Genomic DNA, 14,991 nt, shown 5'->3' with positions numbered 1-14,991 from the left:
TAGATTTGGGGTTAGAGGGTAATCTTAAGAGGCTGGCTGAGCCCAACCCTTGCCCAGTGCAGAGCTCCTAATTCTGAGATGGCAGGGGCATCCCTCGAGGGGCATGTCTTAGACGTAAGGGCTGGGAATTAGAGCCGACGTGCTCAGTTGCTTCAGTCATGTCCGACTCTTCGCGACCCCATGGACTACTGCCTGTCAGGCTCCTCTGTCCATGGAATACTGGGGTGGGTTGCCATTTCCTTCTCCAAACACCAACAGTCCTGGTTCTAAATCCAAGCTCTATTAGTTACTAGCTGTGTGACCTTCGTTGAGTTTGTTACTTTCTTTGAGCCTCAAAGAGGATAACAAGCATACAGGTATCCATCACCACCCAGATCTATGTGACTCCCAAGATTCAGAAAGTAGGAATTTGGCCAGCAAGGGATATAGTGTGATCCCAATCTGTTTGGTTCCAGTGTGGTATAGCTGGTGGTAACAGAAAATCGTGTTTGTGATTCAGAGGACTATTATGAGAGGGCCTCATGGGGTTGCATGCAAAGGCCTCTGTGAACTTTCAGAAGGCCTCTGGAACACCCTTGTCATAGTTGATTTTTGGGGTAGCTTGCTGGCCACCACTTTCCATTACCACCTTTCACCCCAACAGAGTGGTGGTAGCTGGGGCGACACACGGCAAATCCACTCTTTCTGCCACGCAACCGCTCGAGGTGAAGCTCTTGCAGCACTGGCTGTTGCTGCCCTCTGCCCTCCCCAACCGTTCCCCGGCCCCTCCTCCCTGAGCACCCTATCAATCAATCGCCTGGCACAAACTCCATTTCTGCAATTACATGGCCATTTTCACTGATTCACTCTGGACACACCAAACCAATTTTTGATCAGTGGCTCAAGAGCCCATCCTCTGCTTTAGATGGGATAGGGAGAAAGACAAAGATGGATTTGCAAGTCCCCAGCTAGACAAGAACTGAGCCATTACATCTGGCTGCCTTAGTCTAGCACTTCACATTTTTAAAAGGGTCTTTAGCAGGATTATCAGATTCATGATAGCTCATTAAGACAGTCAACTATGCTCTTGACTTAGCCTTCCTGGTGTTAAGACAACCAAAGAAGCTTTTAAAGTATCTACTATACAACTGGGAATTTATTTAGTTCTTAGCAGGTTATATCTAGAAAAGGTATTTAACAGTAAAAAGGAAAAAGTGGGGACTGCCCTGGAGGTCCAGTAATTAAGACTCCAAAATTCCACTGCAGGGGTCATGGGTTTGATCCCTGGTCAGGGAACTAAGATCCCAGATGCCACACACAGAGTGGCTAAGTTAAAAAAAGAGAGAGAAAAAGAAGGAAAGGAAGGAAGGAGGGAAGGAAAGAAGGGAGGAAGAAAGAAAGGAAATAAAAAAAGAAACAGGGATACATCTGTCTACAGAGGACTTGGTTAGTGTTAGTTGGTGTTATTCACTCGGCCATGTCCAACTCTTTGTGACCCCATGGTCTATAGCCTGCCAGGCTCCTCTGTCCATGGGATTCTCCAGGCAAGAATACTGGAGTAGATTGCCATTTCCTTCCCCAGGGGATCTTCCTAACCCAGGGATCGAACCCAGGTCTCCTGCATTGCAGGTGGATTCTTTACCATCTGAGCCACCAGGGAAGCCATCAGGAGATCTGGGAGTGGTGGAGAAAAATCCAAACTAGGAAACTGCTCCAGCTGTCTAGTGCCACTTTGTAAAAGGCAGAGGTGGCACAACCTAGGGGAAGAGAAGGAGCATGTGTTTGACCTTTACACACTTGTTCCCATTTAATCCTCACAATAGGGCTAGAGAGTCTGTTGTAGACACCATCCCCATTCATAGATTTTAAAAAAAAAATGAGACTCAGTGATTAGATAACAAAGTCACACAACTTGTACATGGTGAGCCAGGATTTGGAGCCAGGTTTGGGTGACTGAAACCCATTCCTTGTCCAGCACTTGGGACCATCTCTAGGATTCCTACTGTAAAGAATTCCTGCAAGAGCAGTCTCCTCCTCATCCTGTCCCTTCCTTGCTCCAAAGACTTCAGTGCTCAAATCATCTTTGGAAAATGAGTCAGATGAGGGTCACAGATGCTGAGTTTGCTCAGACAGTTACTACCCACTACCCACCCCTCCACCCCCTCAGCTCCCGCCCAGAATTAAGCCCTGTGGTGGCAGCCTTTTTTTTTAGCCATGGTCCTAGTTGCTCTTCCTGTGCTGATAAGCCACAAATAGATGGACTCTGTGTAGCCCCAGGCTGATCGACTGACTGGCAGCCATACAGGTAGGGCTTACAGGTGTGGGTGCAGATGGGCATTCTTAGACCAGGATGTACAAGCTTTCTGAGACTATCTTCTTTGCCAGGGTCTGCTGAACACCAGGAGGTAAATTAAGGAAGTCTTTGTGCAGTAGATGCAGGAAGGGCCGAGGCAAAGGGGAGCTGGATGTTGGAGTCCCAGAGGGGCAACTCTCAGGAGATGCAGTTGGGAGCTCGGAGCTGGGGACCTGTAGAATCCAGTGGCTGTAGCCTTCTGGGCCATGCAGAACCAATCAGAGTTATGTCAAGCCAGACCTAGTTCAGACATCTGCAGACAGATTTGGGATCTCTGGGGTTGAAGTCACATCCCTAAGGGATATTGTTGCAGAAAGGAAAGAGCTTGACAGCAAGTCTGTCATCCTCAGTTAAGGTCTTGGCATTAACAGGCTCACTATGTGACTTTCTGGAGCCCTGCTTCTGCCTTTGGGAAACGGGGACACAAGTGAACCCCATCTGCCTGGGTGATGGGCTGCTGTGAGAATACAATATGCCACCTTGAATATGAAGTCCTCTTAGAAAACCATGAAAGGAGGTTGCAGTTTGGGAGGACAAAAAAGGTGCTAAGCAGTTAAAAATAGGGAAGCCTGTGTGTGTCATGTAAATACAGTTGTTAGAATTTTATCTTGTGTGAGTTTGTTTGTTTTTTAAGCTTCCCATCTGGGGTGGTGTCCTCTTGTGGTGCTAGCCCGATGCTATGGCACTCTCGCTCTCTGTCAGCAGTTTGTCACTTAGGAGGCATTTATTAAATGTTGTGGAAGGATTGTTTAGTCACTCAGTCGTGTCCGATTCTTTGCAACCCTATGGACTGTAGCCCGCCAGGCTCCTCTGTCCATGGAATTCTCCAGGCAAGAATACTGGAGTGGATTGTCATTCCCTTCTCCAGGGGATCTTCCCAGCCCAAGGACCAAACTTGGGTCTTCTGCACTGCAGGTGGATTCTTTACCACTGAGCTGTCAGGGAAGCCCTATGGAAGGATGGAGGGAGTAAAAAGGAGGGGAGGGCGGGGGATGGGGAAGGAGGGAAAGAGAGAGGAAAGAGAAGGAAGCAGATGTGGTCTCTGCCCTAAAGAGCCCCCTTCTGGAGAGGCAGCTTCAAAACTGTTGACAGCTGACCTGATGGGGGCTGCTGTGTCCAGGCGAGGGCGTGGGAACAGGGCAGGGACGTGGGGACACAGGAGAAGGGGTATTTGACCCCTGATAGTAGAGGGTCCGGGTGATTTCACTAGGGAAGTGACCCTGAAACTGAACCATTAGTTGCTGAGGAGGGTGGTGCTGTGCCTGAGAGATGGCAGCAAGGGGCTGTATCCAGGGAGGTACAGGTGCTGGGGCAAAGGAGGGGTGTGCTGTCTGGAGAGCTAACAGGGGCATCCCTTTCAGTTCTGGGGTCACACTTTCCACAGAAGGGAGCCAACCAAGATGTGTAGTGAGGAGAGCAGTCGGAACAGTGAGGGCTCCGGGCCGCGGTGGGGCCCATGTTGCCCGGAGAAGTCAGGGATATGGACACGATTGCTCTCCTTTCAACTACCCTCACGTATCAGTCAACAGGGCATTCTCTGGAAGGATTACCCCAGAGCACAGGATCCCGAGCAGGGCAGGGATGGGAGGGAGTGGAGCTGACAGAAATCTAGGCTTCTGCCCAGGGTCCTGGCTACAGGGCGTGGGCTGCCTCATGCAGGGGTGTGCCCGACCCCCCAGACCTGAGCAGCTCAGGCAGCAGCTGGGGCCTGCTGCTGGGGAGACAGCGGCCCAAGTTCAGGAGACCCCATGACCCTCCAATCTGCCCTTCCAGCCCAGGCACCTTCAGATCGGTTCTGCAGAGTTGGGCTTTCTGGGACCAGGGAGTGAGGACTTGCCCAGCACAGTGATGTCTTTGCACTGAAGGAACTTAGGCCTCTCTGGTTGGAGAGACACAGGCAGATGAAGGCTTGGGGCCAAGGCTGGTGGTCCTGGTGTGCTGGGAGCTTTACAGGGTTTGTGGTGTGGTCCCCACAGGGGGGGGGCTCCCGCCTCCCTCATGCCCGCCTGTGCCCCCCAGCACACGGCCTAACCCAGAGCACAGGCACGGCAAACTTGGTCCAATGAATGGATAAAAGAGAAAAAACATCAAATATTGATAGAATGAAGAGAAACAGCTCTACGCCAGCTACCCAGTACTCCCACAGAAATCTGCCAGGTACTAGGAGCCAGACACTAGATACTCATGATGCACGAGCTGGCGGGGAGAGGCAGGTCATTACCAAACACCATGATAATTGCAAAATAGAGGCCATGGAGCCTCATGGGAGACAGGGGCGGGGCAAGAGCTCTTGTTTTGAGAAAGCCTTGTCTCCCGCAATTCTTTATAAGAATAACAAGCCTTTCAAAGGCAGTTTCCTTGACACTCTCCCTCGGGTAGCTGCACCTCTTATAATGTGTTGGGAGATCTGTCTGTGTCTGGGAAACGTGCGTGTCTGTACAGGGCCCTTGGAGGCAGACAGAAGGAGACAAAGCTGTGAAATCGCCTGGCCCACTGCCCCCCTCCTCCTCCTGCAGGGCCCGTGAGGCACAGACAACCTGGCCCCTCTCAGCCTCTCCTGCCCAGCCTTGCTTCAAGTGAGTTTGCTCCATCCCTTCCACCCACCCAGTGAATTTTGAGAGGCCTCTGTTGAGTCCTGGACCTGCTATTTCTTAGCTGTGTGGCTATGGGGAGTTGCTTACCTACTCTGGGTCTGGTTCCCTGTCTGTAGAATAAGACATTGGATCAGATCACCAAGCTCCTTTTGGAACTAATGTTTATGAAATATCTCCTGTATTCCAGGGGTCATGCCATGACTGTTCCCATAAATGAAGGGAGAATTCTCCCATTTTATAGATTAATAAACTGAAGCTGGCAGCCTGGATGTCCATGCTGACATCCGCGGCTAGGATGGACTTGAGTCAGCCTTTGAACCCAGCTCTTCTGGCCTCAAGTCCCGTCAGTGTACTTTCTCCTCCAGCAGGCTGCTCTTTACTGAACAAGAAATAATCTAGGTTTAAAATACCCAGTACCTACACTGACATATGAGTTTCCTTCTTTCTTAAAGCTTTTCCAAGCTGAGGAAGCAGGGGTTTCAAGGACAGGGTCCACAGGCCCCTGATTTCTGAACAAGGCCCTACGCCAGGAGCACGGCCTCAACTGGGGCCCGCTGTGGTGGTGCATCAGCAGTCAATCTGGGAAGTAAAAAAATCACAGGTGAATTATGAGATTAGAATTGTGTGCAAAAGCAAGAATCAGTGGGAGGGAAGAAAGCTTTTTCTCCAGATAGTCTCAGGCAGGGCTTAATAATCCTACTACCAGACTCTAATAAAGCTTGGCTTCAAGGTCAGTGTGTGTATACCCACGAGGCATTGCCTGTCACCATGGAAACAGGAAAACAGGCAGAAAATTAAGTTTTTAAGACTTTGGTTTTCTCATATAACCTAGGAATATTACATTTTGCAAATAAGACAGAGCCTGGCACAGAAAAGCCTCTTATTTATTCATTGATTGGACAAGTCAGAGATTTCCCTGAGTCAGGTACTGTTTTAGCTACAATGATTTACAAAATGGACATGGTCTTGCCCTTTGAACACTTCAGTCTAGAAGGAGAAACATTAATGGAAAAGAATGCAAGCAATTATCTGTGATAATGGATAGGAAAGAAAATATCAGGGACCAAGAGAGCCTGTACAGTGGCCTGGTCACATCTGCTTCCCTTGAGGATGAGTCGGATTAGCAAGGAAGAGGGAGCAAGAGAATGTCCCAGAAGGAGACAGTAACATGTGCAAAGTTGTGAATGAAAGGAGCAGGGCATGCTGAGAGGCTAGGGCACAGATGGCTGGAAGGCTATGGAAGCAGGCTGGTCAGCGAGGGAGGGCAGTGGAACAGGGTAAAACTTCTTTATTCTCAGTGCAAGGAGAAGACTTGAAGATGTCTCGCCAGGAGGAAAGACTTCCTTTGAGTTTTTTTTTCTTTTTTTTGGCTGCACCGGGTCTTAGCTGCAGCATGTGGGACCTTTAGTTGCAGCATGTGGGATCTTTAGTTGCAGCATGTAGGATCTAGTTCCCTGACCAGAGATTGAACCCTGCACCCTGCATTGACAGTACAGAGTCTTAGCCACTGGGCCACCAGGGAAGTCCCAAGGATTTGCTCTTTTTTTTTATTTCTGTATGAAGACTATGTTGGAGGAGAGACCAGAGATACTGGTTAGTGGGCTGTGACAGTGGTCCACAGAGACGACGGCACAGCTTGGGGGGAAGGTAGGGAGGGAAAGAAATGTGAGTATTTAGGAAGTACATGTTAGGAGCCAGAAAAGACGGTTCCTCATGGAATGAGTGAAGGCTTTGAGGGAGCAGACGGTATTTAGGATGACTTGGAATTTCTGGCTAGGGCCATGGGATAGATGATGAACCAGGTTTCAGCAACAGTAATTTGTGATTCTGTTTGACCTCTTTTGTTCCAGGTACTGTGCAGGGCACTGGGGCTGCAGGCCAGGTGGATGGTCCCTGCCTTCAGGGAGCACACAGCCAAATGGGGCAGGGGGGAAACTTGACATGCAATCAGCTTATCTATGAATGCAGGGAGAGACTGTAAAATGGTGATCCAGGAAGACCTTGTGAGGAGGTGGATCCGAGCTGAGCCATCAGGGACAGACAGGGGAAAGTGGGTGAAAGAGGGCAATTCAGGCAGCAGAAACAAAGAAACAAACATTGAAAGTATGTCAAGCAGCAAGGGTGGCCAGAGGACAGTGTAAGAGGGTGAGGCTGCAAGGCTGTCCACCACCTTCCTGCCTTCCTCCAGGGCTGCCAGAGGCTCCAGTGAGCTAAAATAATGCACCTGTGAGCGTCTGGTAAACTCTTACACAGTTACTGTGGTTATGGACTTACTTATGTGAGGCACCAAAGTGAAAGTGAAAGTTCCTCAGTCATGTCCAACTATATGTGACCCCATGGACTGTAGCCTGCCAGGCTCCTCTGTCCATGGAATTCTCCAGGCCAGAATACTGGAGTGGGTAGCTGTTCCCTTCTCTAGAGGATCTTCGCAACCCAGGGATCAAACCCAGGTCTCCTACATCACAGGTGGGTTCTTTACCGTCTGAGCCACCAGAGAAGCCCATAAGGCACCAAAGCTCTCTACAAATGTCACCAGTTATGATTTCAGATCCAAACAGGATCATCTGATCGTCTGTCAAAATGCTCTCTGGCATTTGTATTGTCATCCAGTTTACAGATGAGGAAACTGAGGTCTGTTGTGGTCGAGTAATTGCCCAAGAATAAGCAGCACAGAAGCCAAGGAAAAGCCAGCAGGTCACTCTAGTTTCTGAGAGAGTATACAGGCTGGGAGGTGGGAGCAGCCTGTCCTGTGTGCTGTCTTGAGAAGATGTGCAGCTGGCTCAAGGCACCAGACACAGACTCAGTTGTGCAGGCTGGACCAGGCCCCTAGGCAGCTGGCCTGTGGGCTGAACATGGCCCTTCACCACTCACCAACCACACACTGGCTTCCACCCTGGGTGTGCGGCTCTGTCTCATTCACACAGAGGGCACTGTGAGTGGCGGGGCATTTTACAGATGGGGAGACTGGCAGGCCACCACGGAACCAAGTGATGGCCAGTCAATGTCAATGAGAGTTTTATGTTGCACTCGAGGGTGGTTTTGTTCACAGGAAGACCAACCAAGACTGCTTTGGTTTTAAAAAGAAATGTTTAATTTATAAAAGTAACAAACTTAAAAATCTAGTAAAATGGAACAAACCCTTTTAAGGAGCATTTTATAACTTAATTCAATTCCCCTAACTTTTTAAAATTATTAGCAATTTTTTAAAAAACTAAGCTTAAAAATATGTTTACTATAATTTGTAATAAAAGTTCATCATTATTTATAAAATTTATAAAATTGTCTTATATCTTTCAACTTAAAACTACAACTCTAAATTAATTATTCTATTACACATTTTATACTGGAATCACAAAACTAGTCTAAATATAATATTCCAAATATTTATTATAATAATGTATATTATTATTTAGATATAATATGCAAATTATTTCAAACAGCATCAATACTTTCAAACTAAATCTACACAGATATTTTTCCTAAATTTAATACCCCCAAAGGTAATGTTATTTAATTTATCATTTCTAATCTAATTCTAAATCTTTCCATGATTAAAGACACTTACTAAGGAAACAAATTTACTAACCAAATCAATATAGAGGTGTATATAAGAGCAATTTTGGGGTTAGCTCACAGCTGGCTGAGAATGTCCATTAAGCACACAAATGAGGCAAGTCATGGGAACCAGTGCCACAGACATCCAGGGAAAGGTACTTTGCACTCCATGCTGTGGGTCTGGCCCTCTTTTAAATCTCCATGCCAGCAGAGGACACTGGCCCCATATCCTGCCAGTGGGATAGGTTTTGCAACCCAAGCCCCAAGATCAAGTTAAGCCATAGTCACCTCTTTTGTCCCATGTCTCAGCTTTATCACCCCGTTTGGATGACTCCATCCAGGTAGTTCACTTCCAGATAGGATTACCTAATCAATTTCCTGCTGGATTCTACTCTGAATTAGGTTTTTATTTTTCCTCTCTGGCCAATCACCAAGTATTAGAGGTATTTTAATGCCATTCTTAGATTTTGCATGCTTCTCGTAGCCTTGCTCCCTCCATAAACACTAAGGTCCTACTAACGGTAGCCAGCTGTGTCCATGTGACCAAGGCAGTTGTGCTCTGTGTCGTTCTGAACTAGGGAGCCACCCCGGCCCCTCTCTTCCACTGTGATGCTCAGAGACATCCAGAGGGACCGGATGGACAAGCTGCCTGTGGCACTCTGTACTCTGTTTAGAAATGTCAGTTCCTAGGAGGTTCAAGATGCTAAATATGGTAAGAAGCTTCTGGACTGGGATGACATGTCAGAATAAAAATAGTCCAAATATATGTAACTTTACATCTAAGTAGACAGAAAAATAATAGCAATATTACATAGAACACAGTACAAGGTGCTGTATGTACATAATTTCTAATCATCATAAATTTCTGAGTAAATATCATTTTACCCAATGAAATAGATGACACACTTGAGGCCCAGAGAGACAATACCAGAATGAGCTAAGAAAGTGTACAACTAGAAGTCTTACAGGACCCACTTTAAATGACAGGAACTGTTCCAATGCTGAAGTGGGTTCAAGTGTAAAGACTTGATTGGCCCAGGGAGAGTAAAGGGGGCCAGAATGGGGACAGAGCGAGGGGAGCAGGGCCTCTTCACTGTCTGAATGGGGAGTCCCAGCCAGTCACCACCAAATATGCTGCAGGTGACAATGGGGTGCATGGTCTATACGAGAATTTAAAGCTATAATAAAACTGATTAAAAGCTGGTCTGCTTTTCACTGTCACTCCAGGCAGCTGTTCTAAACAATGTGATAAAATACTTTTTACCCTTTTAGGGGAAGTGGGGAAGAGAGACCTTCCCACTGCCCTCTTTCTCTCATGTGTGCCTTGGGACCTCTTGCCCCTCCCCACTGAGCACTTAACAAGGGGGTCAGGGAAAGGGAGAAGTCTGGGAAGCCCTGAGAACAGAAGCACTCTAGCCTGTAGGGTCACCTGAGTGGAGAGCAAAGATGGGCCCCCAGGATGGACCCCACCTATTCTGGAGAAAGGAAGAGAGGCCTGGGGGGAGCGTGGGGTGGACAGGCTGCTAGGATGCCCAACTGGACGACTCTGAGTCCCAGTACAGTACTGCCACTGTCACCTGGGGGCCGCCCTCCATGCCACCTGCAGGTTATAATCAATTGGCAAACACACTGAATGACCAGTTCCAAAGCCTGCCCTTCACCCTACCCCATATTCTGTACTAAGGGTCTGGAGATCAGATCCTCCTCCTGACTCCCCAGCAAGAGCTGCCCTGCCCAGGCTCCACTGGGCAAGACTTAACAGGCAATCTGTGCTCTGCCCTGTCCCTGGTCTAAGTGCTGGCCCTCACAGTGACAACCTCTCTCTCCTCTGCAGGAGCCAGGTCGAACCCACCAGGGAGTCACCTAAGAATCAAGATCCTGTAGCCACAGAGCCAGACAAGGATCAAGGTCCAGTGGGCCCGGGGCCTCTGAAAGATCAAGGTCCTGGGATCCAAGAGCCTTCAAAGGGTCAAGGCCCTGCAGTCCCAGAGCCTCTGAAGGATCAAGCTCCTGTGGTCCCAGGGCCTCTGAAGGATCTAGGTCCCATAGTCCCTGCATCAATTAAGGATCAAGATCACACGGTCCCTGAGCCTTTAAAGAAAGAAGGTTCTGTGATCCCAGCACCAGTCAAGGACCAAGATTCCTTGGCCCCCATGCCTGTAAAGAATCAAAGTCCTATGGTTCCAGCAAGAGTTGAAGATGAAGGTTCCATGGTACCAGAGCTTCTGAAGGATCAAGGCCCCACGGCCTCTGCACCTGTCAAGGACCAAGGTCCCATGGTCCCAGCACCTGTCAAGTACCAAGGCCCTGTGGCCCCTGAGCCTGTGGATCAAGGCCCTGTGGTCCCAGAACCTGTCAAGGACCAAGGCCCCATGGTTCCTGAGCCTGTGGATCAAGGCCCCCTGGTCCCAGCACCTGTCAAGGACCAAGGCCCCACGATCCCTGAGCCTGTGGATCAAGGCCCCCTGGTCCCAGCACCTGTCAAAGACCAAGGCCCCACGATCCCTGAGCCTGTGGATCAAGGCCCCCTGGTCCCAGCACCTGTCAAGGACCAAGGCCCCACGATCCCTGAGCCTGTGGATCAAGGCCCCCTGGTCCCAGCACCTGTCAAGGACCAAGGCCCCATGATCCCTGAGCCTGTGGATCAAGGCCCCCTGGTCCCAGCACCTGTCAAGGACCAAGGCCCCATGATCCCTGAGCCTGTGGATCAAGGCCCCATGGTCCCAGCACCTGTCAAAGACCAAGGCCCCATGGTCCTATCACCTGTCAAGGACAAAGGTCCTATGGTCCCAGAGCAACTGAAGGATCCAAGTGCCATGGTCATAGAACCTGTGAAGAAGGAAGGTTCTGTGCTCTCTGAATCTGTAGAGAAACAAGGGTTAGTCGTCCCACAGCCAGTCAAAGATCAAGGGAGAGGGGTCTCAGAACTTCTGAAGGATCATGATTTTGTGATTGCAGCGCCTGTCAAGGATCAAGGCCCTGTGGTCCTGGAGCCTATCAAGAGTCAAGTTCCTATAATCCCGGTGCCTCTGAAAGATCAAGATCCTCAGGTGCCACCACCAGCAAAGGACCAAGGTCCTGTGGTTCCTAAGCCTCTGAAGACTCAAGGTCTCAAGAGCCCTCAGCTGCCCACAGTCTCACCACCACCTCCAGTCATGATCCCAACTGTTCCCCATGCAGAATATGTCGATGGTTCCCCTTGACGCTCACCCCTTGACATACCAAAGAAGTAGCTGGAGGTGAAAGTGCTCCCTCCCAGGGGCAGCGAAGACACTTATTTAATCTGCATGAAACATGTATTGTATAGTCTTGCTGGAATCTAATAAAACTGGTCCCTCTGGCTCACCAGTGTCTCTCTGGATTCGAGTGTGTGTGTGTGTGTGTGTGTGTGTGTGTGTGTACCATGCATACAGGAGTGCGGGCATGCAGGGCTCTGCATGTATTCATTTGGGCCATCTGAGAAATCCCCAGCTCATGAGACGGGAGTGGGTGGGAGATGCTAGGATCCTGATGACCAGACCCCATTGTGAGGGTGCAGGCAGGACATACTTGTCTTTCCCCTTCACTGTCACACTCCGACCACATTTCACTTGTGACACCACAGGTAGGGGGTAGGACTTCTGCACATCAGGCAGTTATCTACCACTAGCTGGGGATCCTATATTTAACGCAATTCTGACACTATCTACCTAGAGACAGCATTAGCTCCCACAGGTTAAGAGCTTCATCCAACAAGACTGCCTCCTTGTCTCCCCAGCTTCAGACGCCCATTGCAAGTCCCGGGCTATCCCTTGTACTTCTAACTGACTTGCTTTAATCAGGGGTCCCACAACTCCCTGCTTGGATTCACTAATTTGCTAGAATGCCTCACAGAACTCAGGGAAACATTTATGTTTCCTGGTTTATCCTAAAAGGATAAGTAACACACCAAGGTGGAAAAAAGAATAATGTATAGAGGAAGGGACACGCAGCCTCCATGCCTTGGCCAGGCACACCACCCTCCCAGTACCTCCAGCAACCTGGAAGATCTTCGAACCTCAAACTTTGGGGATTTTTATGACAACTTTATCATGTTGGCATAATCGAACAGTAATTCCGTCTCCAGCCCCTCTCCCCTTCCCAGCAGATGGAAGGCGGGGCCGAAAATTCCAAGCTTCTAATTGTGACTTTGTGTTTCTGGTGACCAGCTTCCATCCCAAAGCTATCCAGGAGACCACCAAGAGTCTCCTCATTAAAACAAAAGACATTCCTGGACATACCTGGTGGTCCAGTAGTTGGGAATCTGCCTGACAAAACAGGGGATGTAGGTTCAATCCCTGGTTTGGGAAAATTCCACATGCTGGGGACAACTAAGCCTGTACACTGCAACTTCTGAGCCCATGCTCTAGAGCCCACGCTCCGCAACAAGAAAAGCCACTGCAACGAGAAACCCACACACCACAACCAGAGAACAGCCCTCACTTGCCACAACTGGAGAAAGCCCCTGCACAACAATGAGGACCCAGTGCCATCAATAAGTTTTTTAAATTTTAAATAAAACAAAAGACACGCCTATCACCGAGGAAATTCCAAGAGTTTTAAGAGCTCTGTGCTAGAAACCTGGGGCAAAGACCAACACCTATATTTTCTATTATTTCACAGGTCAAGTTCCATGAAAGCCTAGGTACCAAACAGATATCAAACCATAGCATGCTGAGCCCTAGATTATTCAGAGCAGAAGCCTACAGAGGAAAATGGGAGCAGGGGCCCAGCTGGCCCAGGTTAATTCTGGATGACAACTGTTTGCCAAGGGTCCTGAAGGTGATCCAGAGGTCATGCTTCTTGAGAAAACTGGGCCTCCAATCAGAAGAGTCCCAGGACACTCATGAAGCAGGACCTAGCGTCTGCTAGTCCTCAGTCAGTATCCAGGACAGCTCAGCCAGGACTTCTCAAACAGTGCCTGAAATCCCCCACTCATTCACGCATGCAGTTTGACTTGTCCTTAGCACCCACTTTGTGCCTCGCTCCGTGCCGGGCATGAGGTCACAGAGGTAAAGAAGCCCCACTTCAGACAATAAAAGCTGGTGTCAGATGAAGCCCTAGGCCAACTAAAGCCCCGACTTTGAGAGGAGAGTGAAGAAAAAATGTCTAGCCGGGGCAGTCAGGAAAGCTTCTCAGAGAAAGTAGCCATGAAGCACAGACAGCAGAGGTAGGAAAGGGTATCATGGATGTGGCCAGGGTGGGGGTAGGCGGGCAGGGTAAGCCCCCTCTGGAAGTCCTTGAATGAAAGAAACCTGATTTGCATGAGCGATTGACCAAGAAGTGTAGCAGGCCTCTGGGGTAGACAACTGAGAGCAGGCAGGGGTGACCAGGTTTCTGAAGCCCAGGATGTCGGGGGGGAAGTCGGGTGGAGGGGAAGCAGTCCTGTAGGCTGTGAATGTATCACTGGGAAAAAGGCTGGAGGGCTGCTGAAGGCTAAAGCCCAGCCTTGCCCATAGATTCTTCCTGCTGGAATCCCACTGGTGTAAGTCACAGTAGCCTCCCCTTTAAAACCCAAAGCCCTGGGACTTCCCTGGTGGTCAGGCGGTTAAGAATCTGCTTTCCAATGCCGGGGATATGGGTTTGACCCCTGGTCAGGGAACTAAGATCCCACATGGCACTTAAGCAGTGCCTTCTAGAGCCTGCATGCCACAATGAAAGATCCTGCCTGCCGCAACAAAGACCTGATGCAGCCAAATAAATGAGTATTTTTAAAATAAATAAAAAGGAACCAAAGTCCTCAGGGGCCTGGGACCCTTGGGGAAGCAGCAACTGTTGCCCCCACCAAAGCTGGCTCCCAAGGAACACTCCTACCCCTTTAAGACTTTTGAGACCCATTATGGTCATTAACCCCTTTAAAGGTCTCTTCTTTTTTTTTCTTTTTGGTTGCATCCTGCAGCTTGTGGGATCTTAGTTTCATGATCCAACCCATGCCCCCATGCATTGAGTCTTAACCATGGGACCACCAGGGAAATCCCAAAGGACTCTTATTTAAAGGGCTCTTTTTAAAGGAGTGCAGGTTGGTTCTTACAGAGAAGTCACAGGAAATACTGATGATTTCCAAATGGTCCAGTTTTCTAAGCAACTGACCCCAAGCCTGTCTCCTCACTCTATTCCCAACAGCACCAGGGTTTTCTGCTCCCACTAGCCACTTCTATGGAGAAGGCGATGGCACCCCACTCCAGTCCTCTTGCCTGTAAAATCCCATGGATGGAGGACCCTGGTGGGCTGGAGTCCATGGGGTCGCTAAGAGTCAGACACAACTGAGCGACTTCACTTTCACTTTTCACTTTCATGCATTGGAGAAGGAAATGGCAACCCACTCCAGTATTCTTGCCTGGAGAGTCCCAGGGATGGGGGAACCTCGTGGGCTGCCGTCTATGGGGTGGCATAGAGTTGGACACGACTGAAGCGACTTAGCAGCAGAAGCAGCAGCCACTTCTATAAACACACACACACATACACACCGATTATGAGGATTCTTCCTGGCCC

General features: G+C 49.2%; 1 protein-coding gene across 1 annotated transcript in view; it reads left to right on the top strand.

Annotated features, from left to right (window-relative positions):
* The window catches only part of MAP6 (microtubule associated protein 6), an 80,210-nt gene extending 68,526 nt beyond the window's left edge, over positions 1–11,684 (top strand). The window contains exons 5-6 of the mRNA XM_052653320.1: positions 10,316–10,752; positions 10,816–11,684. Coding sequence (XP_052509280.1) covers positions 10,316–10,752; positions 10,816–11,684 — 1,306 coding nt within the window. The remainder of the gene's footprint in view (positions 1–10,315; positions 10,753–10,815) is intronic.
* The last annotated feature ends 3,307 nt before the right edge of the window (positions 11,685–14,991 follow it).

This window comes from Budorcas taxicolor, chromosome 15 (genome assembly GCF_023091745.1).
Source record: "Budorcas taxicolor isolate Tak-1 chromosome 15, Takin1.1, whole genome shotgun sequence".
NCBI classification, from domain to species: Eukaryota; Metazoa; Chordata; class Mammalia; order Artiodactyla; family Bovidae; genus Budorcas; species Budorcas taxicolor.
Note: the sequence above shows the minus strand (reverse complement) of the source record. Positions and strands in the feature narration are given on the sequence as shown.